This window comes from Saccopteryx leptura, chromosome 2 (assembly GCF_036850995.1).
Source record: "Saccopteryx leptura isolate mSacLep1 chromosome 2, mSacLep1_pri_phased_curated, whole genome shotgun sequence".
Classification (NCBI taxonomy): Eukaryota; Metazoa; Chordata; class Mammalia; order Chiroptera; family Emballonuridae; genus Saccopteryx; species Saccopteryx leptura.
This window is the reverse complement of record NC_089504.1, coordinates 121,779,862-121,807,069: the sequence shown is the minus strand read 5'-3', so window position 1 is coordinate 121,807,069 and position 27,208 is coordinate 121,779,862. Positions and strand designations below refer to the sequence as shown.

The following is a 27,208-nucleotide window of genomic DNA, read 5'->3' as shown; positions in this document are numbered from 1 at the left end:
TCAACCTCAATGTCAAGAACACAGTACTAGCAATACATTTTCCAAAAGTCAAAAGTTGTAGACATCTTGACTTAATATCATGTTTAGAGAAGATTTAAGCAATACAGTAACTCAATGCATAAAAATCTGAATGGTTTTCCTCTGACCAAAGGTTGGCAAAAATTATTCACTTTGATATTTCATAAGCATTTGAAACTCCAACATCCAAAACTGAATTTATCTTGATCTCTAAATACACTGCTTCTTCTGATTATCTTATTAACAATAGCATCTCCCACCAACAGTTATGTAAGTTAGAGGCTGACTCCTGGAGGAATGTCTCTGTGGAGAAATGGCAGTCTTAAACCCTCCGGAGCTATATACTCTCCTCAGGTCTCCCTTAACCTCCAACGTGAATGCATCAGCCTAGACTACCTTCAGGCTCCTAGGTCCAAATGCCTATTTGACAGGTGTTTGGATGTTTCAGACACCTCAACAAGGTTAGAAACAGGATATTCAAACTTACCTATTCATTCCTGTTGGTTCTACCCCCATTTACTGAGATCCTCTTTCTTACCTTCTCCATGCCACAGCTGTAGTTCTAAGCTGTGGTCATCATCTCACGCCTGGAATTACTCTAATGATCTTACTGGCTTCACTGCTCCTACTCTGCTTTCTCTCTAGTTCACTTCTTATATAGTACCCAAAAAAGTATTTTAACAACATGAATACTGTCACTTCCCAGACTGAATTTCTTTAATTTCAGAACAAAATTCAGAACCCTTATTGCCTAAGAAGTCCAAACAGAATTTCCTCTGGTCCTTCTTGTCCACACTGGCTTCCTTTCCATCTTTGAAATAAATACTTTCTGATCTTCAGGTCTCTGCATATTCTGTTCCATTTGCCTGGAACACTCTTCTCACAGCTGTCTACACACTGGCTCACGTTTAGCCATCAGATCCCAGCTCTGATGTCGTGTCCTCAGAGATTCTTCATGTGGCCTCTCTGTTATTGTATTTCATCACCCCGTGCTTATCATTTACAGCCCTCACCACACTTGCACTTGTCTGACCAGTGTTGCTCCGCCCTCTCCCCCATGCCATGCAGAATGTAAGGCCTATGGGAGCAGGGACCAAGTCTTATTCCTCACAGAATAAATTTTTACTTGGTGTATCTATCATTTCACCTGTCTGGTTGTCTTACTTCTCTAGAATATAGGTTTCCTGACAATTGTCTACGCAATATTTCCAGTTCTAAAAAGAGGGTCTGGTACTATGCATGGGGGGTTGAATCAACTTTTTCATGGTGAATACAAGCTGTCTTTGCCTTTGTGCTTTTCTCACACTGCTTCTTTGCTCAGAATGTGCTTACTGCTCTCTCTAAGTTTAGCTTAATCCTTCCTCATCCTTTAGGACTCAGATCAGGTAATTAACCCCTAGGAAATTTTACCTGACCACTCCAGTGCTTAATACAGCACACTGGTCTTTTAAGGACATGTGTTTTAGTCAAAGCCAGGATTTAAAGACATTAGCTCTATGATATAAAGCTCACCTCTACATGTCTTAACTTTTTTCACCTGTCACATGGGTAATAATTCGCAGAGGTGAACATAAAAAGAAGTAACACATGTAAAGCACTTGGCAGAGAACATGGCACACAGTAAGAACTCAAAAGATGCTATTCCTTTAGACGAGGTTGAGGGCTTATGTTCTGTGCTCCTATAACATGCTCTCTAAATATCTAACAATGTCCTAACATCCTGGGTTATAATGATCATGTTTGTCCATCCCCACTACCAATAATGACTTAAGGCCAGAGATCAGATCTCAAAAATATTTATGTCTCTAGTAACCTAGTATAGTGCCCAGACACAGTAGTTGCTCAATAAACTAAAAGAAATGATGTAAAGAAGAAAAGCAAAGTCTAGAACTGTACTCTTTTATGTGGTTGTAAAATATTTAAATTTACATCAAATAAAATGTAAAAACTCAGTTTTTTAGTTATACTAACCACACACAAAGAACTCAGTAGTCACATGTGGCCATTGGCTTCTCTACTTTGTAATATATAGAACATTTCCATCGTCACGGCGTCCATTGGACACTGCTGGTATCGAGACTGAAAACAAATAACTTAATGGCATCTGTTCTTTAATATAAATATCAACTGAAAAAGCTACTCAGTTGGAGGCACTATACTAGGTTATGGTGCCATAAACATGTAGCATCTCGAAGAGAAGCTGTCTAAACAAAAAACATTAAGGATTTTACTAGCAAAGTGGTTAGTTAGTGCCTAGATCCTCTACATTTAAGAGATTCTGCACATGCAGAACACAGAAAGTTTCACCACCTCAGGCCGCACAGGATCTTCAATCCCCACGACAGCAATGCAGGTGAGGCCGGTGACAATATCGTTTTCATTATCCCACTCTGGTTCTGGTTCTCCTGCTGGGAAATCTCTGAATGCAAGACATATGGTCCTCAAGCCTTCTGATGCCATCGGTTCAATCACAGTTTTCACAATGTCATCACGGTCCCTTGGTCTGAATACTTTTGCCTCACCATTAGCACTTAAGATTTTGAAACACCTAAAAGGAAATGTTGAATCCAAACATCAATAATTAATAAAAAATAATGGTTAATGCCACTTAAGTGAACTGGAAGGGCTAGAAATCATCGATTCTAGTATCTAGAATTTAGAGAATTACATATGTTGTATTTTTACAGACTTAAATCATATTCACTTTTCTCTCTCTGTAAAACAGTTCTAATTTTTATGGTTCTCCTTTGATAGTTCTCCACCTTATCAGTTACTTTAAATATTATCTAACCTGTCTCTTTTGGAAATGCAGAGCTTTTACATTTTCACAAAGAACCCCTAGTGGCAGAGGAGAATAAACTATGCACCTATCCACTGTGGTGTAGAGTTAGGCATTAACTTTGATCAACACAAAATTCATGAATATTTTCTTCTTTTAAGTAAAAAGCCAGTTCAATCAACTCCTTACCTGAGACGTTGTTTCATCACCTACACTGTTTTAACCATGAAAGAAAAAAAAATAACTTGTTGTTAAAATAAGCATTCTATTAGAATGAGATAATGCCAAATAGTTTATTGTCAGTGACACTAACCACAAACAAAAGTAACGCTGTAGACTTTGCTATATAAAGTTTATTTTTCACATAAGCCTGTCCATGTTCCTATTCCTTTGTGATCCTACCTCCTCCTACTTTTAGGTAGCTGATTCCCAAATCTACATTTTCTATTTCATTTTCCCAAGTTCTCTATCACTGCTGAAGAGTCTCACACAGAAGCTGTACCAGTACTTTAATTTCACGGCAAGGAAGAAGAAAAGCTGCCTCCTCACTGCCCAATCTAACAGTGACATCACTCCAATAATTTCAATACAGTATAGTAAGTCCTCACTTAATGTCATTGATAGGTTCTGTGACTTTAAGTGACACAATGTAGAACGAACCCAATTTTACCACAGCCTAATTGATACGAACAGGAATTAAATTCTTATGGCATTTCATCAACGTTATAAAGAATGATATCGAATGGAACAAGGTTCTATGAAGATCTACTATAAATCTAAAATCTCACTGGAATACTTTTTCTTCATTTATATAATATGTATTACCCTGTAAATTCTGTATATTTGTCCTGTCAACAGTCTTTTTTTTTTTTTGGAATTTTTCTGAAGTTGGAAACGGGGAGATAGTCAGACAGACTCCTGCATGCACCCGACCGGGATCCATCTGGCCTGCCCACCTGGGGCGTCGCTCTGTTGCAACCAGAGCCATTCTAGCGCCTGAGGCAGAGGCCATAGAGCCATCCTCAGCGCCTGGGCCAACTTTGCTCCAACGGAGCCTGGGCTGCAGGAGAGGAAGAGAGAGACAGAGAGGAAGAAGAGGGGGAGGGGTGGAGAAGCAGATGGGCGCTTCTCTTGTGTGCCCTGGCTGGGAATCGAACCAGGGACTCCTGCACGCCAGGCCGACACTCGACCACTGAGCCAACCGGCCAGGGCCTCAACAGTCTTTTGAATGGTGCCTCTCCTTTCTCTTACCCCTGCTAGTGCCTTCTTCTGGCTCTCACTTTGAGCTAGAGCTATTTAGCTATTTTTAAACAAAAAAAATTTTTTTATGGGAGACAGAGACAGAGAGAGACAGACAGAGACAGACAGGAAGAGAGAGAGAGATGAGAAGCATCAATTCGCAGTTGTGGCACCTTAGTTGTTCACTGACTGCTTTCTCATACGTGCCTTGACCAGGAGGGCTCCAGCTGAGCCAGTGACCCCTTACTCAAGCCAGCGACCTTGGGCTCAGACCTTGTGGTTTTTGAACCTGGGTCCTCTGCTTCACAGGCTGACGGTCTCTATTCACTGTGCCACTGCCTAGTCTGGCTATTTAGCCTTTTGATATGTCTCCAGGCCACCCTCCCCCCCCCCCCCCAACTCATCTTAGTTCCTGATATAAGAATTTTCAACCACAGTTTTGATCATTCTATTATCTGATGAAAAAACCACATCAGTCACATTACCTGGCCTACTTAACTTAGTTTTAACTGCTCAGCCTAACATTTAAGAGCCTCAAAACCAAAACATAAATATCCTCTGGAAATAGTTACTGTGTACTTACTATATATCAGACTCCATGCTATGTTTTATATGCCTTATTTTACTTCAGTGTTACAGAGTTGGTGGTTATCACCTTTTTTGGTGGAGAAAAATGAAAGCTAAGGAAAGAATTTGCCTAAAATCCCAAAGCTAGTGAAATGGAGAGAAGTGTCAAGCCTGATTGGTTCTTAATTTAAAAAATCTTCCCTGTACCATGGATGCAAACGTTCTAACCTTTCACACTGAAATCAGACAGCCACGCTTACTGTGAAGGGCAGAAAGCTCCAGGTGGCCTGGGTGCCACACAGCCCACATCTCCTCAGCTGAGCTCGACTACTTGTTCCTCCTGCTCGTCCCACCCCGTCTCCTCGGATGTGGCTGCCTTTCACTTTGATGCTCTTATTTCATACCAAAACCTACCTCAAATGCCACATCTTTCATAGTAAAAAATCTTTTATCCTAGAACTTGACCCATTTGTCATAAGATGCTTTATCATTAATTTTATACTTGTCTCTTTTCCAAATTGAATTCACTGGGGCGACATTATGAAAATTATACAGGCTTCAGGTGTACAAATCTATAATACATCATCTGTATATTGTACTGTGTGTTCACCACCCCAAGTTCATTATCCCTTATTCCTCCTTTACCCTTGTCTCTTAAGCCCATTAGACCATTATCTGTTGAGTATGCATTAAGATAATGCTGATTATAGTCATTTAAAAGCAAATTAAAAGTAGAAATATTTTAAATATTAATTTCAAGTGAGTTCTATATTTCCAATATTTGCTCTTGAATTATTTTCAAGTTCTCTACTGCAGTGAAAGAAACCAAAATAATCTCAATACCCCTAATAGCACATAAACATTAGGGAAATTACAGATACACATGCGATACTAAAATCTCAGCCACCTGTCTGTATAAGGACAGTAGCAAAGAAAGATTACCATTCAAAATGACAAGAGGTATTTAACTATGACACCACAACAGCATAAATATGATAAAACCTCACTCTCATATTAAAGGAGAATTCCCAAGATCTGGCGTTAATACTTTGCTATTTTAAAAACTAATTTATAATTCATTCATCACATTTTTGAGTCTACTGTCTACAATGCAGTGCTGTATATAAAAAACTTGTTTTTCTTTATAGAAAGCTTATTCATCATGATTCTGCCTATATAACAACAAAATCAACATATCTAAAAACAAATATAAAGATTTCCTTTATTAAATCTACCAGAATGCATGAATGGACCTATTTTCCCTGTAGCAAAATACTAAGAAATAAAAGAAATTGGAGTATAACAATGGCAGAATACCCTGGGCAAATAACCGGATACCATTAAAACATACTAAACAGCTCTGAGGTACCATCAAACACCTCATATTCACAAAAAAGAAAATTGCAACAATAACAACACAGTAGATATTCCATAAAGCAACTGTAGTTAGCAATTTATTCATCTAAGCATTTTACTCTTACTTTTTCAGAATTATCTCAGATGCACCCTTGCTGAATATTCGAAAACTTCCATCTGAATTTTTCAGGACAGTACTCATGGACTTCCTAACAGAATTGAAGGTATAGACTTTGTACAGTGTTTCTTCTGGTATTTCATTTCTAACATCCTGATAATCCCGCTTTAAATCCCGGAGAAGTCCCAACAAGGCACATTCAGTTTTATTACCAACGTGACGAGGTAATCCACCCTCTTTCTCTGGTGGCTACAAGAGAAAAAGGTTTAGAAGCAAGCTAGTATCATCTTGTTTCTCTATAAAAGTTTAATTTATTACATAAAACAGAACGCAACATTTTAAAACAAAATTACATAGGAAACTTCTACTAATATAGGCATTTCAGAGAGGAACACAGATAGATGAGGCCGTAAGGAGCTCTGAGATGAGAGTAACATGGATGCCAGTCTCAGCCCTGCCAGTTCCTAGCTACGTGAACTACTGGCAAGTTACCCAACGGCTGTGGTCCTTGGCTTCAGCATCTGCAAAACAGGAGCACTTATGACCCAAGAGAATTAAATAAGACACGTGAAGTTTAAAGTTGGTTACTGACATGTAGAGGAACTTACCTTTCCTTTTTCTCTTACTATTCTCGCACAACATTCATATTAATTCAAAATTCAATCTACAAATTGTTATGGCTTAAAAGTCTATACATTAAAATAAAGCACGGTTGTCTTAAATATATATAAAAGCTTTATTTTTTTTTTAGTATCTTCACAAATTTTCCTCAATCACCACAGCAGTATTAAGAGCAGATGTGACCATCTTTACTTAACAACTGAAGAATGGAAAGCTCACTCTCAGCTAGTAAAAGGCAAAGCTAGATTCAGAACCAAGATCCTTATCACTTTTTAGTCCAATGATCCAATTCATGCAGATTTTCACTGAACCTGTAATATTCATTTCACCCATATATCACTAGAACACTGATCAAGTAAAATAATTTCATGCTTTGTTATAAAGAAGACTTTTAAAACTTGCAAAGTTTAAAATTATTCTAAGGTAGCACAAGTCTAGAATTATTACTTTACTGAGTTAGTTCCCAAAGGGTATAAGTATCACCTTATAGGTAGGACCTACTGAGAAACCAAAAGGAACATAGAACAAGCATATAAAAAACTATTTTAAGTTGAAATCTGGCTTCAAAATTTTTTCTAGAAAATTGAGAGTTGATTTTCTACAATATGAACTTAGTAAGAATTTAAAATTAAGAACTTGTTCTGGTTATAAGACTTGAGTTTCTAAATACAGGAAAATTACAAGTAAACAAAATGTGTATGTTGATCAATAGATCTTACTCATACAAATTTTATCAAAGAAACTTATGTACATTATACAAATATATGCCTTTTGAAAAAAACACAATTTAATTCTTCAATTTATATATAGTAAAGTTAGGTCTGAAGACCTATATACATACAGTCAACTACAAATTAAAAAATCAATTTCCATGTATAATTTATTAAAGAAACCTACCAGTATTTTTGATGTATAAGCACAATTCACAGAAATTCCTGTTACAAGATAGGACAAGATATTTGGTGGAATAGCTTCTGGTTCAGGAACCTTTTTGTAATGTTTTTCATTTATGTAAATTTGAACAACTGTCATTCTGTTCATTGTCAATGTTCCTGTTTTATCTGAACAAATGGCTGTAGCATTTCCCATGGTTTCACAAGCATCCAGATGCCTTACTAAGTTATTATCTTTCATCATTTTCTACAGCGACAAAAAAATCTAGTTAAGCTATATATAATAAATCAGAATGAAAACACAGTTATATACAGATATACATATAAAACCAACCATTTAATACTGGAAGAATTTTAGTATATTCAATGTATTTAAAAAAGCTTTCTGAGGTTTTAATAATTTGACCACTGAATAAAGTAATATAATAAATGAATACAGATACTTGTACCCATCTGCAAATCACATTGACTCTATGCCTCACACAGCTTCTGTGAAGTGTCCTTGCATTACAAGAGCAATGACAATCTGTACTCTAAGTACAGAGGGACGTTCAGTAGTGTAAGAGTTTTTGACGTTTAAGGATTAAGTCTCCTTATAAAGTGGGAAACAAAAGATTCTCATATCAATCACCAAGAAAAAAAGTAGCTTGTTTCAATTAAAATAGATAGGATATGGGCCATGTACTTGACTAATTTTTTTTTTTTTTTACTCTGATAGATTGAGTTAACATACCAAAACCAGAATGGGCTATTTCTACCTTTCCCATATGCTGATGCACTGGGTAGTCTCACTCCCAGATCATCTATTTCATTCATTTACAAGAACAAAAAAGATAGTTTCTAAAAAATTATAGAGTTTTCACAGTAGCCCCAAAAGGCATTTAAAAATACTTGATAATTAATTCTCAAAACATATGTAAAATAAGTTAAAAATAAATTATTTTTACTAATATGCAAGATACAGCAAACCACTGGTTTCTTGAATGAATAAATAAATAAGAGAAAGATCAGTATCTACCAAATTATTTGTGATTTGAATTAATATTAAAGATTAAAAAATGAAGTTCTTCCTACAGTGAAGAAAAGGTGTTCAACTTTGCAAAGCACTAACAGAGAACCCATAAAGATTATACCTCAGAGAAAAGAACAGTAAGTTCATAACATTATTCTAAACAGATAATAAAAGCTTAACAAACAGAGGTTAAAATGCTCTCAGATTCAACAGGAGTAACGCAAATCAATTCTGCCTGTATCTTTCTGATCAATTGAGAAATCAGAATCATTAACGACTATTCAAAATAAACCAATGACAGTACTAGTAAAATGACTGATCAATATGTCTAAAATGTTTTACCCCAATTATTTTTTAATTATCTTAAAACATCAAAAAAGGACAAATAGATAAGTACATTGTATTTCATTATCACTTCGATACATTTACTAACTGTTTTTATTTTTGAAACAAAAGATGTTAAATATCTAGAAAAAAATAAACAGTAAGAAAAATAATATCATGACAGGTCTATTGTAAAAAATACTTGGGAATACTCTGGAGTGCTAGAGCAGAAATATGACTAATTACTTCATATCGCTCAATGTCATCAATGCTACTTAAGAACTGCTAATAACAACAGAAATTCACAAAAGCAGTCCTCTTTCAGTGAGTATAATTTTACCTGCAAAGCCATTTTGAAAGAAAGCTCAAAATTGTCCAATCTAAACCTTTTTAAACCACCCTTTCCAAATAAAGTATAAAATTGATAGAAAAGATAACCCTTTTCAAACAGATTACTTTAGGTAAAGAGCAGTTAGCAAAACCATCCAAGAGCATTTTCTAGCATTCTACGTGGAAAACAAGGACTTCACTAGTATAAATCGAGTTAGAGAAGGTGACATCTGAAGAGACCTGAATAAACTCAGAGAGCAGATGATTCAAAAAAAGGAATAAGTGGGCTCTGAAGTGAGAACATGGTTGGGATATTTGAGAACAGCAGGAAGACTGGGGAGGCAGACCAGGAGGAGAAAGAGGGTGGAGATTAGCACTAAGAGGTAAGTAAGAGCCAGAATGGGCAGGGCCCTCGGGCCAGGGTAAGGAGCTGGGATTTTATTCTTAGTGTCATGAAGGCCCTGAAGTCTTACAAAAGGAAATAATATAATCTGATTCCTTTTTTAGGAACATGAGTCTGCCTACCTTGTGAAGGCCAGACTGCGAGCTGGTAGAAGAGTAGAAACAAGGAGGATGTAGAAGGTTGACTGGAGTGAACCCTCTCTTTGCTCTTATACCACAGGTAAAGGACATTCTTAATCTTACAAACGGGAAAAAGGAGGGCACATGATTTGACAGTATAACTACCACACATTGAAATTAAGCCAGAGGTCTGCCTAGCAGAATGTGCTTAGTTTTGTGGCAAGGTTGTCCTCCAAAGAATGTACAGATCTCTGTGTCCAGGGACCTTCCACTGGGGCAAAGAGAGGGAATCAAACAGGGTAAATGAATGGAATTCTCTTACTTTCACATTTCTACTTACCTTGACGGAGTAAGCCAGTGAGATGGTGACTGCAAGGGGAAGCCCTTCTGGCACAGCCACCACTAAAACTGTGACTCCAATAATGAAGAACTTCACAAAATATTGTATGTAAATCGGTGTGCACTCAGCAAGCCATGGTTTCTTTTGAACCCAGAATGTATCAATTACAAAATATAATACTAGAATGATAACTGTGATGGCAGACATCAACAAACCTTTCAGTATACAAAGAAAAGAAAAATGTAATTATTTAAATATTCCAGACACTACCCATTGTCACTTATACACTGGCCACTGGAAGAATTATAACTGGTGTGTAACACTTATTTTAATTTCTCTGGAAAACTGTTAACTTCCTTTTTTTCACTTGACATTGTCATATTCAATTTTTGCTTCCAAGTATATAGTCCTGTTGCCAGAAGAACTGGGAGAAAAATGCTCACGATTCTTTCCTAGACTATATCTTCAGTCTTCTAAAGCAGAGATAAAATAATAGGCAATGACAAGGAAACACCAAAAGCTTAGCTTAAACTGGTGCTTTATATGCTGGTAATTTGCTTGTTGTTGAAAGGGAATACAGTAGAAATCTGATGAGTGAGGAGACTTGAAATTAAATATTTGTACCTACCTTTTTTATTAAAAACATTTATCTGAATTATTATTTTCAAGTCATTTGCCTATTTTGTGGGTTACCTAGCCTCTTATAAATAAGTATTAAGATATAAGGCTAGTCCCCACGTCCAGGTCTCACAACCCAACCCAGTGCTTACTAAATACCATCACTATCTTAAACCCACTCTTATCCCCAACACTGCGAAGTCGGAGTCGGCATTATCATTCACCTGCGTGTTAGAAAAAAAGCAAATGTTTGCTCTTAGATAATAAGCTTCTTGAGGACAAAAGCAAAAAACTTACTTTTCCCAACATAAAGCTGGGAAGTAAGAGGATAATACAATTTAAGTAATTTTAATAATATATACTGATTCACAAAGGGGATACTGCTGGAGGGCATGCTCTGTTTTTGTCTAGGAGCTTCGCTGCTGCTGTTTTGTTCTTTTTTTTCTTTAAATAAAATGGCTCTCTTGACGTGTTTTCTAGTGATGGCAACAATTTAGTAATTTCAGCCTCAGAGTGATGCTCTAATCTATTTACTTAACTAGCCTACAACTTTTAGAAAAATGCATACTTACATTTTTCAGAAAGAGTAAAAGGACGAACAAAACATGTGGTAAAATTTTATAATTAAAAGATAGTTGGGTAATCTGAATGGAGTAACCTCAGTGCTGGCCCTCTGTGCTGCTCCCAGAAACTCAGAGATGAGAGCATGAGCCTGTAAAACGGGCAGATATAGGTGCTAATCCTACCTTGGCCACTCTTGTTAGCTAGTTGACAAAGGACAAGTCCCTCCATGTACAGTGGGGATAACGGCCTCTAAACTGCAATATTATGAGATTCTACAATAACTCAACAGGCCTGGTACAATGTGGATAAAACTGAAAATATTTTTAACTCCCCTGCACAAAGCAACATTTTTCCTGCCTTAAGTATGTCAAAAGATAATTTTTTTTTTAAAGGACAGTCCCAAATGTAGTCATTTTTTTTAAATTTATTCATTTTAGTTAGGAGAGAGAGAGAGAGAGAGAGAGAGAGAGAGGAGAGAGAGAGGAGCTAGAAGCATCAACTCCCATATGTGCCTTGACCAGGCAAGCCCAGGGTTTTGAACCGGCGACCTCAGCATTTCCAGGTCGACGCTTTATCCACTGCGCCACCACAGGTCAGGCAAAAGATAATTTTTAAGCAGGAAGTTAGCATAACATAAAAACCCCCAAAACCTTATATTCTTTTAGATATCATACCTGCTTTGCCAATCTGAACAGCCAACTTTGTAAGTTTCCCTTGTAAAACAGATTTTTCCTTTTTTGGCAAATTTGCTTTCTTTTTGTCTTTTTCATCACCATCTCCACCATCTTCACTCTTCAAAGGTTGCATTTCCATGGCTGCACCATCCTGGGCTTTTGCTACATTTAAGAGCAAATGTCATTTCACTACATTTTTTTTTAATTCAGCAAGAGGAGGAGAAGCAGAGAGACAGACTCCCACATGCGCCACTACTGGGATCCACCTGGCAAGCCCAATAGGGGGCGATGCTCTGCCTATCTGGGGCGTTGCTCTATTGCTCAGCAACCCAGCTCTTCTTGGCGCCTGAGGCGGAAGCCATGGAGCCCTCCTCAGCACCCGGGGCCAACTCACTCCAATCGAGCCATAGCTGGAGGAAAAGAGAGAGAGGGGAAGAGAGGGAGAAGAAGAGAGAGAGACAGAAAGAGAGAGAAAGAGAGAGGGGGCGAGGGGTGGAGAAGTAGATGGGCGCTTCTCCTGTGCACTCTGACCAGGAATTGAACCCAGGACATTCACATACGGGGCCGATGCTTTACCACTGAGCCAACCAGCCAGGACCCTCATTTCACTACATTTTAAAGGCACCTATAACTTGACATTTTGAAGCAAGTTTTGATAAAAATCAGTTATATTTTAGAAACTAGAAAAAAATTACACATTAAGCCTTGTGTGTGCACATGTGTATGTCTACCCAGAGAAAATAAGTCAACAGTGAGACTTGGCTGTGAAACTCTCTACCACATTTGAGAATGTTGTGCTAGGTAATACAGATGAGGCATAGGAAGAAATGTAGGGTCCTTAAACTAAGAAGTAAATACCAAATCATCTCTCTTCCTTTTGTGTTGTGTTAGGTAATGCAACTTATTCTAAACCTCACAGAATCCCTTCCATATAATTTATGTCCATAATGTAGAACATTATGTATCTATCACCTTACACGTATAGGAAACCTATGTGCAGAGACTCAAACAGATGCAAAAATATTTATGTTATATATTTTCTTCTGCATTTTTTGCTAGTAATGATAAAGTGACCAATGTTATAATACCCAAAATGTTTAAGTTGAAAGTTACCTACACCTGGGTTTTTCTACACTTACTACCACAAACCACAATTGAAATCTTATTAACATTATAAAAGAGCATGCATAAGGCATTGACAGGAAGAGAGTTTAACCCAAGTTAACATTTATATTGCCGATTTTCCCTGCTACTCTTGTCTTACACTTTTAGGTGAATGTCGTATACAGCAGATATATATTTCTGGATTTAATGATAAGAAGCTAACTGTGCTTTTACCCTACTGAATTTACCTTTGTTGCGATTCTCAATAGCTCCATCTTGTTTCTTATCTGTAGGAACAAAATGGGAATTAAAGCTTTCCAAAAGAAATGAATACAGCCATACTAAATTATGCAAAGGTAGTTCACGTTTCTCTAACAGCATTGTACACAATGATATGTGTGTTTACGTGTGTGTACAGATTAGAAAGCATCTGGTTTGTAATGACCTACTAGATCAATCACTCCCTGGGTCTTAACCATAAGGGAATACTCCAAAATAATTTTGGCATTTATACTTGTTTGATTTCTCCAAAAGACTATATTCTTTTTTTTTATGCTGTAATAAACATAAATGTAATACAAGAGGTTTTTAAACTAAATACAGACCTAATCATAAGAAAGCAGAAAAGGGCAGGGTTAGAAAAGGAGGGAGGAAGGAATGTCATAAAAACAGAATAAGCAGGAGAGTTCTGACGGGAATGAGAACAAAATCACTGTGCATAAAAGACAGGGAAGGCAAGTCAGTAAAACCAGAACATGAATGCACTATCAGCTGCAATAATTCTAGTAACTGGCTTAGATTTGGAAAAAAGAGAAAGATGAGAATGTCTGAAGCAATAAAGTCATCAAAGAAGGACTAGGCTTCTTGTTTGGAAGCTGGCAGGATAATATTAGAAATGACAAACAGGAAGCGGCAGAATCATTTGGGCTGTTTTTCTTCCAACTTCTCTATCAAGGAAAACTATCTTCAAACTGGAAAACATGGAACGAATATGATCAAGAAGGAACAGAGGGTCAAGATAAATGAGGAGGTAGTAAGGGAACACCTAGCTACTTTCAATGACCTCAAGTCTGGAGAGAGACCAGAGAGCCACATTCCAGACTACTGAGAGAACTGAGACAGATTACCCTGCCCTGGACTGGTTTTGGCTGAAGGAGGGTTAGGAATCCACAGATGAAAATAAAAAAATGGGTGTTTCATTCTATTAAAAAAAAAAAAATCCCAAAATAAAAAATGATAGACAGTGAGTTAGATAATTAATTTCTGAGAATACCCTTGACTGGATTAAGAAAAACAGGGGTATAAAATATAAAAAAGGGTGCTTCCTGGAAAAGAGTCAATAAGAACAAAGTCATGTGGTAAACTTTCCTTTCATTTTTCATAAGGCTCCTCGACTAGACTCCTATTGATTAGGATGTGGCCCAGTATGTGGTTAAAAGCACACACTGCTGAGCCAGACAAGTGGGTTTGATCTGCCACTTAATAGATCTTTGACCTGGAGCAAGTTACATGACCTCCGTAAGCCTCTTTACTCATCAGGAGAAAGACTAAATATAGTCTTTAAATTTTATCATGGTAAGTATTAATGAGATAATGCATATAAAGCTTTCAATACATGGTATCGCTATCACCGGTTTTTAAATTGCCTTCCATTCTTCCTTAAGGAACCTGAGGAGGACATGGGAAGGCTGTGGTGAGGGACAGGGAAGACCTAGAATGTGGAGCTTACTAACCCTCACATGCAGCCGAGAACTTTTCAAACACATTTTTGTTTGAAATCAAGATTTCACAGCTAAAGACAAAACCCAAACAATGAAACACCTAAATATTAAAAAACACCACTGAAGGTAAAACAAACCAAGATTTTAGCAAGGCACTTATTCTAGATCTCAAAATTACTTATATGTGTCAGAGAACTAGGGGCTTACTATCGAAGTATAACTAAGTACATCTAAGTGGTTAAACCACAGTAAACTGCTGTCAACTTCAAGGAAACACCTTTGGAGGAGTGATCCTGAGTGGAAGAAAAGTGTGGTACAGCAGATACTTAGAAGCAGGTTGGGGAGGACACTTTTAAAAAAAGTACCATGCTGCCCTACTAAGTGATTCTGAGTTGTCTCCCTATGTATGATAGACTCTTATAAGATCTTTGTAGATAAACTACTGTTGTCAAGCTTGCTGATGACAGATTACTTGGAGGGTCACCAGATACAATAGATCAAAATAAAAATCTTCATATCTCACAAGCTAAATATAACATGACAAACATAATTAGGTATCAAAGTAAAGTTGTGGTCCTGTGTCCAAAAATCAACTACATAAGTTCAGACTGGAAAATCTGCAGAGTAGAAAATTTGAAATCAAAATGTAATAAGGCTCACAAAGAAAGCTGCTACTAAAGTAGAAAAAAAAATAAGCTAATAGGAAGTGAGTTAATTCATTTTTCTGGTCAGATGACACGGAGACCCTAAAATTAGAGGATAAACAGAATAAAGGCAATGGAAGTATTCTAGGAGATGATGAATTTACCCTGTGTGAGGGGGACCGATGCATTCCCTCAAAGCTCTTAATGGGCTATTTAATCCAAAATAAAAACTTCCCCTGGAGTAATTCTATCACTTGAAAGTACATGATTTTATAATATCATTTTTTGTAGAATTTTTCATATCAAATCTCATGAAAGTGTATGTTTTGCACCATTTCTTACAATTTAGCTGCCATATTTCCAAATACCAATTCTAACAGCAAACTGTCATTCTTACTTTTCTTTTCCTTTTTCTTCTCATCTTTCTTCTCTTCCTCTTCACCTCCAGCTCCAAGTAAGGTAAAGATAATTCCAGTTTGAGAATTTACACCTACAGCAGTAACTACCATTCTTCCAGAGCCTTCTATTACATGAGTACCTACAACAGAAAACTTTTAAAAATTAGAATGAGTTTTTCCACCTGCCACCAAATTTCAAACTTTAGTTACAATGTCTTTAATATCCTTAATATTCAATAAAATAAACAACAAATAAAATATTAAATAAAATCTAAATTCTTATATGCTTATGGTTTTAACTCTGTAATCTGAATTCAACACTCAAGTCTACCTCTCATTTATCACGTGATACAGGGCAGATTATAACATCTCAATTCCTCATCGATACAACGGATGTAACAGATCTACGATGAGCCTCACACCTATAAATCTCGTGAATGTAAAGTGCTTTCTTGGCACAGTGCCTGGAATTTGTAGGGGTTCAAAGAATGTTTCATTTAAAAAATTGTAACATCATCATCAGGACATTTTCCAAGAAACACATCGTTTATAAAAGAAATGTGCTTATGACCAAAGGGATTCCACAGCAACAGATGCCACGTTTCCCACGCCCGACCTACCGCGTCCCTCTAACCCAGACTTCCACCGCAGCCTGCCTAGATGACTGCAGCAGCCTCCTCTCTAGTCTGTCTTTCCAGCTTATCCAGAAATCAGTTCACCTTCCTAAAATGTGACTTTTATCCTAAGCCTCTCATGGCTCAAAATCTTCTGATGCTACATTGCCCACTGGACCAAGTGAAACACTGTCACTTGAGACTAACCAACACTTCAAACCTTTTCACCCAAGACCTTAACATAAACTTCCAGTACAGAAAGTTTATGTATATGTGCTGAATTCAGACTGTCCCTCACACCAATCTTAAAAGTTGGCAGGGATTTTTATTCTTATTATCTAGAAACTTGCCCGAGGTTACACAACTATTAAGTGGCAAGGCAAGCATTCAATCCTGCTCTGTGAGAGGACAGAGGACATAACCTTCTTACATGTAATGCTGATAAATTTGCTTACAGTTCTCCAACTTGTACAGCCACATCTCTGTCCCCTTTATCATTTATTAAAAGGCTTCCCACCTCTCTAATATGTATTTTGGTGAATTTTATGTAGCTTTTAAAACAACGTGTTTTTTTAACATGCAATCTTCTTGACAGTTACCACATAATTTGATCTCCAAGTTCACAACCACCTGGAGGACAGGGTCTAAGGCACCTACTCCCATCTTATGTAACAAATCAATGTCAAAGGCATTTGCTAAGTAAGATCATAAAGCATATGCACTTACTTCAGTATTTAAGAATTTATACTCGGCTATTAATTATGGAGGAACTTACTGAATATGAAGTTTTTAGGCCTTTGATGTCCTTGTTTTAAAAATCTATCTTCTGAATATTTCACTAATTATTAATTTCTTTGCCAGTGAAAATGTAAGGGAAACAAGAAATGAAAATCAGGATAGTGAAACAATATTTACTGGGCAACTACTATGTGTAAAAGACAGTTTGTTTCTTTTAATAGTTCTGGCTTTCACTAGGTTTCAATTTTTTATGTTCTGTTCCTCCTTACCACAGGTATCCTACGTTGGCAGCAACGTGCTCAGAGTAAACGGTTTTTGTTCTGATCATATATCCCCACTGCTAACTAAAACACCACTTCTAAAAATCTTAATTTAAGAAGCCAAGAACAGCAGTGAGAAATGGCATCATGAGAATAAATTTAAAAATAAATGCATTTTGTGTTTTTAAAGTACATTTTTAGAATAGAGAAATAACTGCAGAAAAACTTTCCCACCCGGGCTGCGATAAAGAAATCTACAGTTATTTCAATTTTTTCTTAAGCATGGAAAATTTATAGAGTTCTCCTGGTATCTTTGGTGTGTTAGGAACCTGAGTCTCCATAAACTTACCAGCCACTTCTGTGAAAACAGCAAAGGACCAAAGTTCAGTTCAAGGAAGTCAACCCGAAGGGCTAAGCACTGTGTAAATAAGCTAGATGTCCATGAAGTATATATGGCCAAAAGGCAAGAGGAGGCTATTTCAGTTCACCTAATAAGGTAGAATTAGATAGCTTCTCTCTTCTTTGGCAAGATGATAAATTTTACTTGGTTAGCATAAACTACTGTTTCTTGAAAGTATGGCAAAGAATATATAAAATAGGTATATATTATATGTAAGTATATTATCCTTATATATACATTATCCTTATATATATTTGTCTATTTGGAATAAATCACAAACATATCAATGTAAAAAAAGAACCAAAAAACCCCAAAAAGAGTACAAATGTTCTTAGCCCTTTGAGTACTGAGTTTTTTTCATGTTCGCTGACCCCTGGGAGTGAGTTTTTTTTTTTTCTTCAAAAATTAAAATTAGTTCCAGTTACAGTTTTATTAACTTAAAATCATGTTAGTTTGATAACCAATTTATGGAACAAAAAAAATATGCATTTGCCTTTTTTTAATGTTGCCTTACACATTTTTAAAATCAATCGATCGTACTCTGGATGGTCAGGAGACACGAGGATGTACAAGAACGTTCTCACTACTAAAACGGCTAGTGGTGTAGAATATTGAAAGCACAAAAGTCTCAAGATTTTTTCAAGAAAACGCAAAGTCTCTGTTACAATAGAAACTTTTACCCTACTTATAATGGTGTTTATAAATGTACATATAGGTAATTAATTATTCAGATTTTGAGTGATGGGATGTTCTGCAATATGCTATGTTGGCACATATTTGCAATTTTAACAAAGGGATAGTTAAACTTAGGTTATACGCCCCAAACTTGTGACTCTAACTTAACTGACCCCTGTCACAGGTTTGACTTTGGTTTCAGTAAACCATGTTCAACCATCTGACATATAAAATTCACAAAAAACTGAAAAATATAGCTGCCAAGTAACTGAATAGTTAAATCAGCATGAATCTCATTACAACATATAAAATGTTAGCGTTCCATTAACATCTAAAAATGGTAATAGAAGACAAATAAATAACAATCTGCTTTCTCCAAACGTTAAAATTAATTGCACCGAATGTACTATAGAAGGCAGCTTGTACTAGCTCCCATCATCCCTTCTACTGCATCTCCAATTAGTCTTTGGTCAAGCTGTCAGTCAGGCTGTTACAAGAACCTCCCAAGTAGACAACCACTTCTTCCCCTTTCCCAGTACCTCACCCACACAAATCTTTCTCTTTTCAATTCTCAGAACATGTCTTAACCATGTAAACATTTATTTAATCCTGCCTAGCAGATGTGGTGCTACTCCTGGACCTATTGTTGATTCGTCATACAGTCTTTGAGAAATCATTTATGTTTCAGACTCTGTCCTCAGTAATTAATGAGAAAGTTTTAAAGCTCAGTAACTTTAAAGATTTTATCAATTATTTAAAAAAAAAAACAACCAAAAGCCTGTGCTTTGATCATCACAGAGAATTCATTAATTTGCTTTAAACACAATCATTCTTCAATCTTATTCAACAGGCCATAAATATAAATGTGTGATACAGAAAAACAGAACAATTTAAGAGCAATCATTTGACTTTTATTTTAGGTTTATTATTATAATAACATTAGCTAACACTGAGTCTCAAATCTCTTGATTTTTCTGGATTCCATTTCCTCATTTGTAAAATATAGCTCTGGATTCAAAGATCTCTCAAGTTGCTGACAATTTACAAAAAAAACAAACAAAACACCAAACAAACCCACTAAGCGTTAGAAAGATTAACCCAGCATAAAATCCAGAATCCTCTTCACATGATTGGCTCTTAGGGAAACCATGTTTGCTGATAAGGGTATGCAGCTGTGAGGGAGAACAAAAGTTACAAAAGAAATTCACACCTGACAAAAGTAAGGGATCCTTATCTAAAGACTTCTTAACATGGTCAGATTCACCAGTCAATGAGCTTTCATCAATTTTAAGATCATTGCCTTGAATCAGTATGCCATCAGCTGGAAGAAGATCGCCTAAAACAAAAAACAAGCACATGCTCAACTATGAACAAGACTGCAATCATTTTACATCTAATGCCAGATCCATTCTCTTTTTAACTTACCATATTTCACTTGAGCAATATCTCCAACAGTAATGTCCGCTACAGGTATCTGAATGACCTGACCACCCCTGATGACTGTGAACTTCTGTTCCTGCTCAATTCGACTCTGCAACCCTCTAAACTGTTTCTCCTTACTCCAGTCATTGAAAGCTGTCACTAATACCACACACACTACCGACAAGAGGATTGCAGCTCCTTCAATCCAACCAGTTTCACCTTCTTCACTATCGTCCTCTCCAACAGAAACGTCTCCACAAACTATTTGGAAAGAAAGGAAATGCTCATCAAAAAGAATTCTGAATTGAGGGCAAAAGACATGCAGTAAATTAATTAGTTCAAAACTGTAGCATCAATAATGGTGAAGAAATAATGGAACAGTGCTTTCTTGACTTTGGGCTGTAAATTATTTGTGACTTGAAAATCAATTCAGTGGCTCATGACCAGCATTTTGAAAAATAGAAAGGATACACATGTAGTAAAGGTATTATTGTTGCTTCAAAGCTTACTTTGGTTATTTACAAATTTACATGAAGGCATATGTTCTTTTGCATTCCTGTATAAAGTTCTTTCTTACTGAGGGTTGAATTCAAGTCTCTGAAAGTCAATGGTTTTCTTAGGACAGGCAAAGCAAGAACAAGATAATTCAAAAGAAAAGATTGAGAAAATGAATGACACTAGAAATGATTAAAGCATATTCCAGAACAGTGAGCATGAACTGAAAAGAGGACTGACTAGCAGGATGCTGAATAAAGACTAATCTGGGAGAGTCACATGGGACAGATGAAGGGAGAGAAGATGGAAGCTCGAGTAAGACCAACTGGGGATGAAAGAGAATTCAGTATCTTCAATTACGCCAGACAGTAAAGAGATACAATGAAATAAAAAAAAAAATCAATATTCTCTCCATTACTTGATTAAAACTTCATGAATAACTAAACATAGTAATTATAATTATTTATTATAAAAATACTTAGTTATGCTTGACTGGTGGTGGCACAGTGGATAAGAGTGTCGACCTGGGATACTGAGGTCCCAGGTTTGAAACCCCGAGGTCACCGTCTTGAGCATGAGATCAATGACATGATCGCTGGCATGAGCAAGGGGTCACTGGCTCTACTTGAGTCCTCCCTCCCCAAACCCCTCAAGGCATGTATGAGAAGTAATCAATGAACAACTAAAGTGATGCAACTATGCTGATGCTTTTCATCTCTTCCTTCCTGTCTCTCTCTCCTCTCTCTCTAAAAAAATAAAATATTTATTAAAAATATTTTTAAATTTCTCAGTTTTGACTTAAGAGTACAGTAAATATCTACAGATATAATTTACACAATCAAAGCTCCTTGGAGTCCTCAATACTTAGGACTGTAAAGGGACCCTGTGACCAGAGAGTTTGAGAACCATTATACTAGTGACTAAAGATTCATTTATCATGTGGTTTATAGTGCTTCTTTTCAAACCAAACTGTATTGGTAAGAAATTGATAGTTTAGAGTTCTATCAGTGTAGTGTTACAATTAATGGATTTACTTTTTAAACAAAGTACTACAACCTAGTGTTAGAACACAGCATGATAAAAGATGACGTACAATAAATGTTAAAAATAAATTACAAACACTAAATCACTTCTTACCATGGAGCAAACATACCTTTATATGTGTTATTAATACCTTCCTGTAGTTTTTTTTTAAATAATTTTTTTTTAATTATTTTTCTGAAGCTGGAAATGGGGAGGCAGTCAGACAGACTCCCGCATGCGCCCGACCAGGATCCACCCGGCACGCCCACCAGGGGCCGATGCTCTGCCCACCAGGGGGCGATGCTCTGACACAATCAGAGCCATTCTAGCGCCTGAGGCAGAGGCCACAGAGCCACCCTCAGTGCTCGGGCAAACTTTGCTCCAGTGTGGCCTTGGCTGAGGGAGGGGAAGAGAGAGACAGAGAGGAAGGAGAGGAGGAGGGGTGGAGAAGCAGATGGGCGCTTCTCCTGTGTGCCCTGGCCGGGAATCGAACCTGGGACTCCTGCATGCCAGGCCAACGCTCTACTACTGAGCCAACCGGCCAGGGCCCTTCCTGTAGATTTCTGAGTCTCTTTAAAGGGCCTTATGACACTGACAACTCTAGATTATCTTCCTGACCTTACTAGTAACAAAACCCATTCCCACTGAAAATATTTTTCTTCAGTTTTCTTTAGTCTTGGTGGAAAAATGTTAAAAGCAAAAAGTTTTTAATAATCTGCTAACTCAGTTCTAGAATACCAATTCTCAGTACAGGTATTCTATTAATGACAGTTGGATAAAATGAATACTAATGGCTTTAGCTCTATGTTGCTAAACATGGTATGACCTTCATTTTCAGATAAAAAGACACAGATTTAAAACATCCTTACACCTACCCACTTATGCACACATACATGAGCACACACAGACACACCTACACAAAAACATTTTTAAAATATGGAAGGATATCTACCAAAACGGTATAGCACTAATCTCTAAGATACGGGATATTCTCTGACTTGTCATTTCCCCTCTAATACTTCTATAGCAGAATATGTACTATTGTATTGTATTATTTAATAAAAATAAAAGTCTTTAAAATAAAGTTTTAAAAATAAATTGGCTTAATCTGGCAAGAATATTGCCTAAATCCTTTCTTAGCCACAGCACTTACTGTCAACAATAGAGAGTCTTGCCCCCTTTGGATTCTGGGAAATGTCTGGACACCTTTTTAATTGCATCACCTTGGAAAGTGGTATCATGAACATGGCAGCAAAAAATGTTCCAGTGCAAAATGTCAACAGTGTTGCTGCTGAGTGAGAAACTCTGATCTACACTTATCTCAGATAAACTCACTTATTCTGTGACCAAGGAAAAAAAAGTTTTCACATGAGCTCCAAGCATACCTTTGAAGGAATTACTTTAAATGATTACCCGAGTCAACTTTTAGAGTTAGCAAACATGCAGTCAAGTCTTCATAACTTCAAAGGCATAAGAATAAAGCTTCCACACACAAAAAAAAATTTGGTGACTCACTCTTCTGATATACAAAATACTATTGATTCACTTTACAGCTACATTTTTAAATATACTGACTAAAACCCAAGTTAGATTTCCTAGCAGTTACAGAATGTACAGTCAAAAATACCCATATTAAATACATTACTTTTTTTTTTTAGGTGTAAGGAGGGGAGATAGTAAGGCAGACTCCGGCATGCACCCCCATAGGGATCAACCTGGCAACTTGTCTGGGGCTCATGCTTGAGTACTGAGCTATTTTTAGTGCCTGAGGCTGAAGCACTCTGACCAACAAGCTAACTTTAGCGCTTAGGGCCACACTCGAACCAACTGAACCACTGGCTGCAGGAGGAGAAGAGGGAGAGAAGGGGAGAAACAAATGGTCACTTCTCTTGTGTTCCCTGACCAGGAATCAAATCCGAATAGTCCATATGCAGAGCCAGCGCTCTATCTACTGAGCCACTGGCCAGGGCCTTAAATACATTTTTTAAAAGGAGAAGATAAAATTTAAAAGAAAAATGAAGGCCACCGAAAGGTGGGGAAAATACAAAACCATTTGTACCTACAAGTTACAGCAGATCTACCATTTTATAATGTATTTTTCCAGTGGTTAGGATACTCTGTAGTATAAACATTTCTAGAATGGCAAGGAAATTACCGAAATCATGTATGCAACAGAACATTTAAGAACTACAAAAGTAATGGATTGGGGAAGAGAATAGAATTTTGCTTTCATAATGGTTTTCCAAAAGATTAAAAAAAAATGAAAAATTATTTCACAATAGTGTTTTAAAAAACTTAAAAACAGTGATGGCACAGATCACTTGTTTTTGGCTTAGCTCCTTGCCAGACACATGGTGTGCATATGTGGCAGGGTATTTAACTTCTGTGCCTCACTGTAAAGTGGAGGTGACATTACACATATTGTAGGGTTACTGTGAAAATTATCTGAGACTATACACTGCCCACAAAAATGAGGGGATCTTTTATAGCTTCATATGAAGTGATACAATTTTTGTGATCAGTATAGTTTAAAAACTACTAAAGATACTATTAGAATGTACAAACAGTCAATTAATGCTAGTCTGCTATCATATGATATTATGTATTAGGTAAGCTACTGAGCTGAACTTGCCACCACACATAAAAGTCTTTTCCTCCTCAATTTACTTACGTGCATTATGCCCTTCTGGAGGTCGATAAAAAGAAAGGCCCAATGATACTATGGCTGCAATTTCTAATATAATTAAAGTGACATCTTGTAATGCTTCCCATACTAATTGAAGAAAGGTTTTTGGCTTTTTAGGAGGTATAAAATTCTTTCCAAACACTGCTTCTCTTCTTTCTATATCTGCAGGGTTTCCACTTAAACCTAATAAAACAAAACAGAGCAAAATTTCAGTGAACAGTTTTACTACTTACAAATGAAAATATCTATTTTATTAAGGACTCATTCTTTACACTTTAGACACCAATTCGTAAGACCCTATCAAAAGTTTATTTCTGTGCATTAGTCATGTACAGAATTTAAATCACTGTAAACATATGAAGTGCTTTCAGAAAACATTTTAAGTAGAAAACTCAAATTCAGATTAAGACTTTTCACTTTTCAAAACTGTTCTTCTTTTTATCATATTCTACCTTGCAGAATATGATAGCCTTATAGATGGCTTGAGACCAGAACTGACATGACACTTTGATCATTTTTACATTGGAATTAAACTCCCCGACTTTCACTTACAACAGGGGTCAGGAACCTTTTTGGGTGAGAGAGCCATGGATGCCACATATTTTAAAATGTAATTCCGTGAAAGCCATACAACGACCCATGTATGTTACGCATTATCCAATAAAAATTTGGTGTTGTCCCAAAGGACAGCTGTGATTGGCTCCAGCCACCCACAACCATGAACATGAGCAGTAGAAAATGAATGGATTGTAATACATGAGAATGTTTTATATTTTTAACGTTGTTATTATTATTTTTATTAGAGATTTGTCTGCAAGCCAGATGCAGCCATCAAAAGAGCCACATCTGGCTCACGAGCCATCGGTTCCTGACCCCTGATTTACAATGTTTTTTTCTCCAAAAATGGGACACTATATAAAGATATCTATTTTGCTTTAGTTATTGCATCTTCATTAACATAATCAGTGATTTTCACTTGTTATTTACTGAAGAACAATGAAAAGCTATCACAAATTCTACCACTTCTCTTACTAAAATATATGTTATGCTTGGATTGATAAAACATTTCCAAGTCACATAAAAAAAGAAGACTGAGGATGACCTTTACTTCAAGTTTTAGTTTTAGGGTTTATTTCCAATTGAAGAAACACTGACTGACTGTATCTAACGTCACTGTAAGAGAATTAATATTATGCCTAGAGTGTGGAATTAGAAAGCTGTAAGGAAGTTGTTAAAGAGAACTGAATGAAAGTCAATTCTGCCTTTCCTTCACCCTATCAAACAAATCCTCTTCTAATTTAACCTGTTGGTCCTGTCAAACCTACATATATCCAAATTTACTAATGCAAAGTAGGTACACACTTACATTGCTGTGGGGGTATGAACACACAGCAGTGGTGAACAACATTTTTCCTTCGTTTAAGGATACTGCCTGACCAGGTGGTAGCACAGTGGATAGAGCGTCGGACTGGGACATAACAGAGGACCCAGGTTTGGAACACCAAGGTCAACGGCTTGAGCACGGGATTACCAGCTTGAGTGTGGGGTTGCTGGTTTGAGCATGGGATCATAGACATGACCCCATGGTCATGGCTTGAGCCCAAAGGTTGCTGGCTTAAAGCCCTAGGTCATTGGCTTGAGCTCAAGGTTGTTGGCTTGGTCAAGGGGTCACTTGCTCTGCTGTAGTGCCCCAGTCAAGGCACATTATGAGAAAGAAAAAAAAAAGAGCCACAACAAAGAATTGATGCTTCTCATTATTCTCTCTTCTGTCTGTCTGTCCCTATCTGTCCCTCTCTCTGTCAAAAAAAAGAATATCAAAGAAGATGGCAAAGATACCAAGGGTGACATGACTTTTCACTTATCATGACAAATTTAAATTTAAAATTAATTCAATTAACTTCAACCCCCTTTATCTCCCAAGAGCTCACTCTAGAACATCAAAGGAGAAAGACAGGAAAAGAGCAGATTACTGGAGGGCTCTGAGCTTTGAGTGTTTTAGCTATTAATCTCAATGCTGAGGCAGGCAGAGAGAAGAGGAGGGAAAACAAAGAAAGTATACTGCTAGAACACACAATGAGAAATAAATATCCAGATTTTAAAGTAATTGTTTACTTTGTTAAAGGTACCAAAACTATTCCAGAGCACGTTTTTCTAGCAGAGTTAACAAAGTTGGTCCACATTGGGAAGTTCAGAAAGCATATTAGTTTTCTGATGACAAAAGTCATCAAACAAAAGCTTCCACAGATCTAGGCTTTGAGACAGAGTCAATGGGAAAAAAAGGCAATGAAGGATGGTAGCAATTATTGGAGGGAAAGGCATTGTGAGAGAAAAAAACTTGCAAATTGTAATTTAGAATCCAAACCATTTCTTCAAACTGGAGCAATACTGCCCAATCACACCTGGCTACAAACAGTTAATACTGGTCCATGGTTTAATTGGAGGATAGGAAAATCAATGTAGTGAGGTTTTCCACAAAAATGTTATTCGTTTTACAGAACTCCACTTGGAGATGCTGTTCTGAGATTATGTGCTTGCTGCTTTTCAAATTAAATTTCCTTTATTTTATGAAAAGATGATACTAGATAGGGGGTACGTCTGCCTTATATTTTAATGCCCTTACTAGGAAATATGAAAGACCGCTATTTCTTCTCCTGTACGTCAATGTTTTCTGAGAAATCTTAAGATATAGCAATAATCTGTCAGTTTAGCCCACAGTTAATAGAACACACCATTAATTACATGTACAATACCAGGTAGTTTTAAATATCACTACTGTATAAAAATAATTCATCAAAACTTATGTTGGTTATAAAAAGGTGCAATATTTTATGTTAATACTGAAAAGAACAGCCATAGAGCTAAAGACAGCTTAAAAATGTATCCTGGAGGAAATCTGGGAAGGAAAAAAGCAGCTGGTCCTGAGGGTTATTATAATTCTTCCGTGACACCACCGCACACACAGGCACACACCTAGGTCACTGCACCAACAGTTGTCTAGTCTAGAAATTAGAAAAACTAGGTTCCAGTTGACCTACTGAAATCTTATGCAAGTC

At 36.8% G+C, this 27,208-nt stretch overlaps 1 protein-coding gene across 4 annotated transcripts in view; it reads right to left on the bottom strand.

The window, feature by feature from the left end:
• The window catches only part of ATP2B1 (ATPase plasma membrane Ca2+ transporting 1), a 136,537-nt gene that overhangs the window by 35,276 nt on the left and 74,053 nt on the right, over positions 1-27,208 (bottom strand). For all 4 annotated transcript variants that reach the window (XM_066368653.1, XM_066368656.1, XM_066368654.1 and 1 more), the window contains exons 3-12: positions 24,141-24,338; positions 19,955-20,212; positions 19,740-19,865; positions 15,842-15,982; positions 13,328-13,366; positions 11,976-12,137; positions 10,120-10,334; positions 7,596-7,838; positions 6,085-6,326; positions 2,329-2,566 (exon numbers count right to left, since the gene is read on the bottom strand). In XM_066368653.1, the coding sequence (XP_066224750.1) occupies positions 2,329-2,566; positions 6,085-6,326; positions 7,596-7,838; positions 10,120-10,334; positions 11,976-12,137; positions 13,328-13,366; positions 15,842-15,982; positions 19,740-19,865; positions 19,955-20,212; positions 24,141-24,338 (1,862 nt within the window). The remainder of the gene's footprint in view (positions 1-2,328; positions 2,567-6,084; positions 6,327-7,595; positions 7,839-10,119; positions 10,335-11,975; positions 12,138-13,327; positions 13,367-15,841; positions 15,983-19,739; positions 19,866-19,954; positions 20,213-24,140; positions 24,339-27,208) is intronic.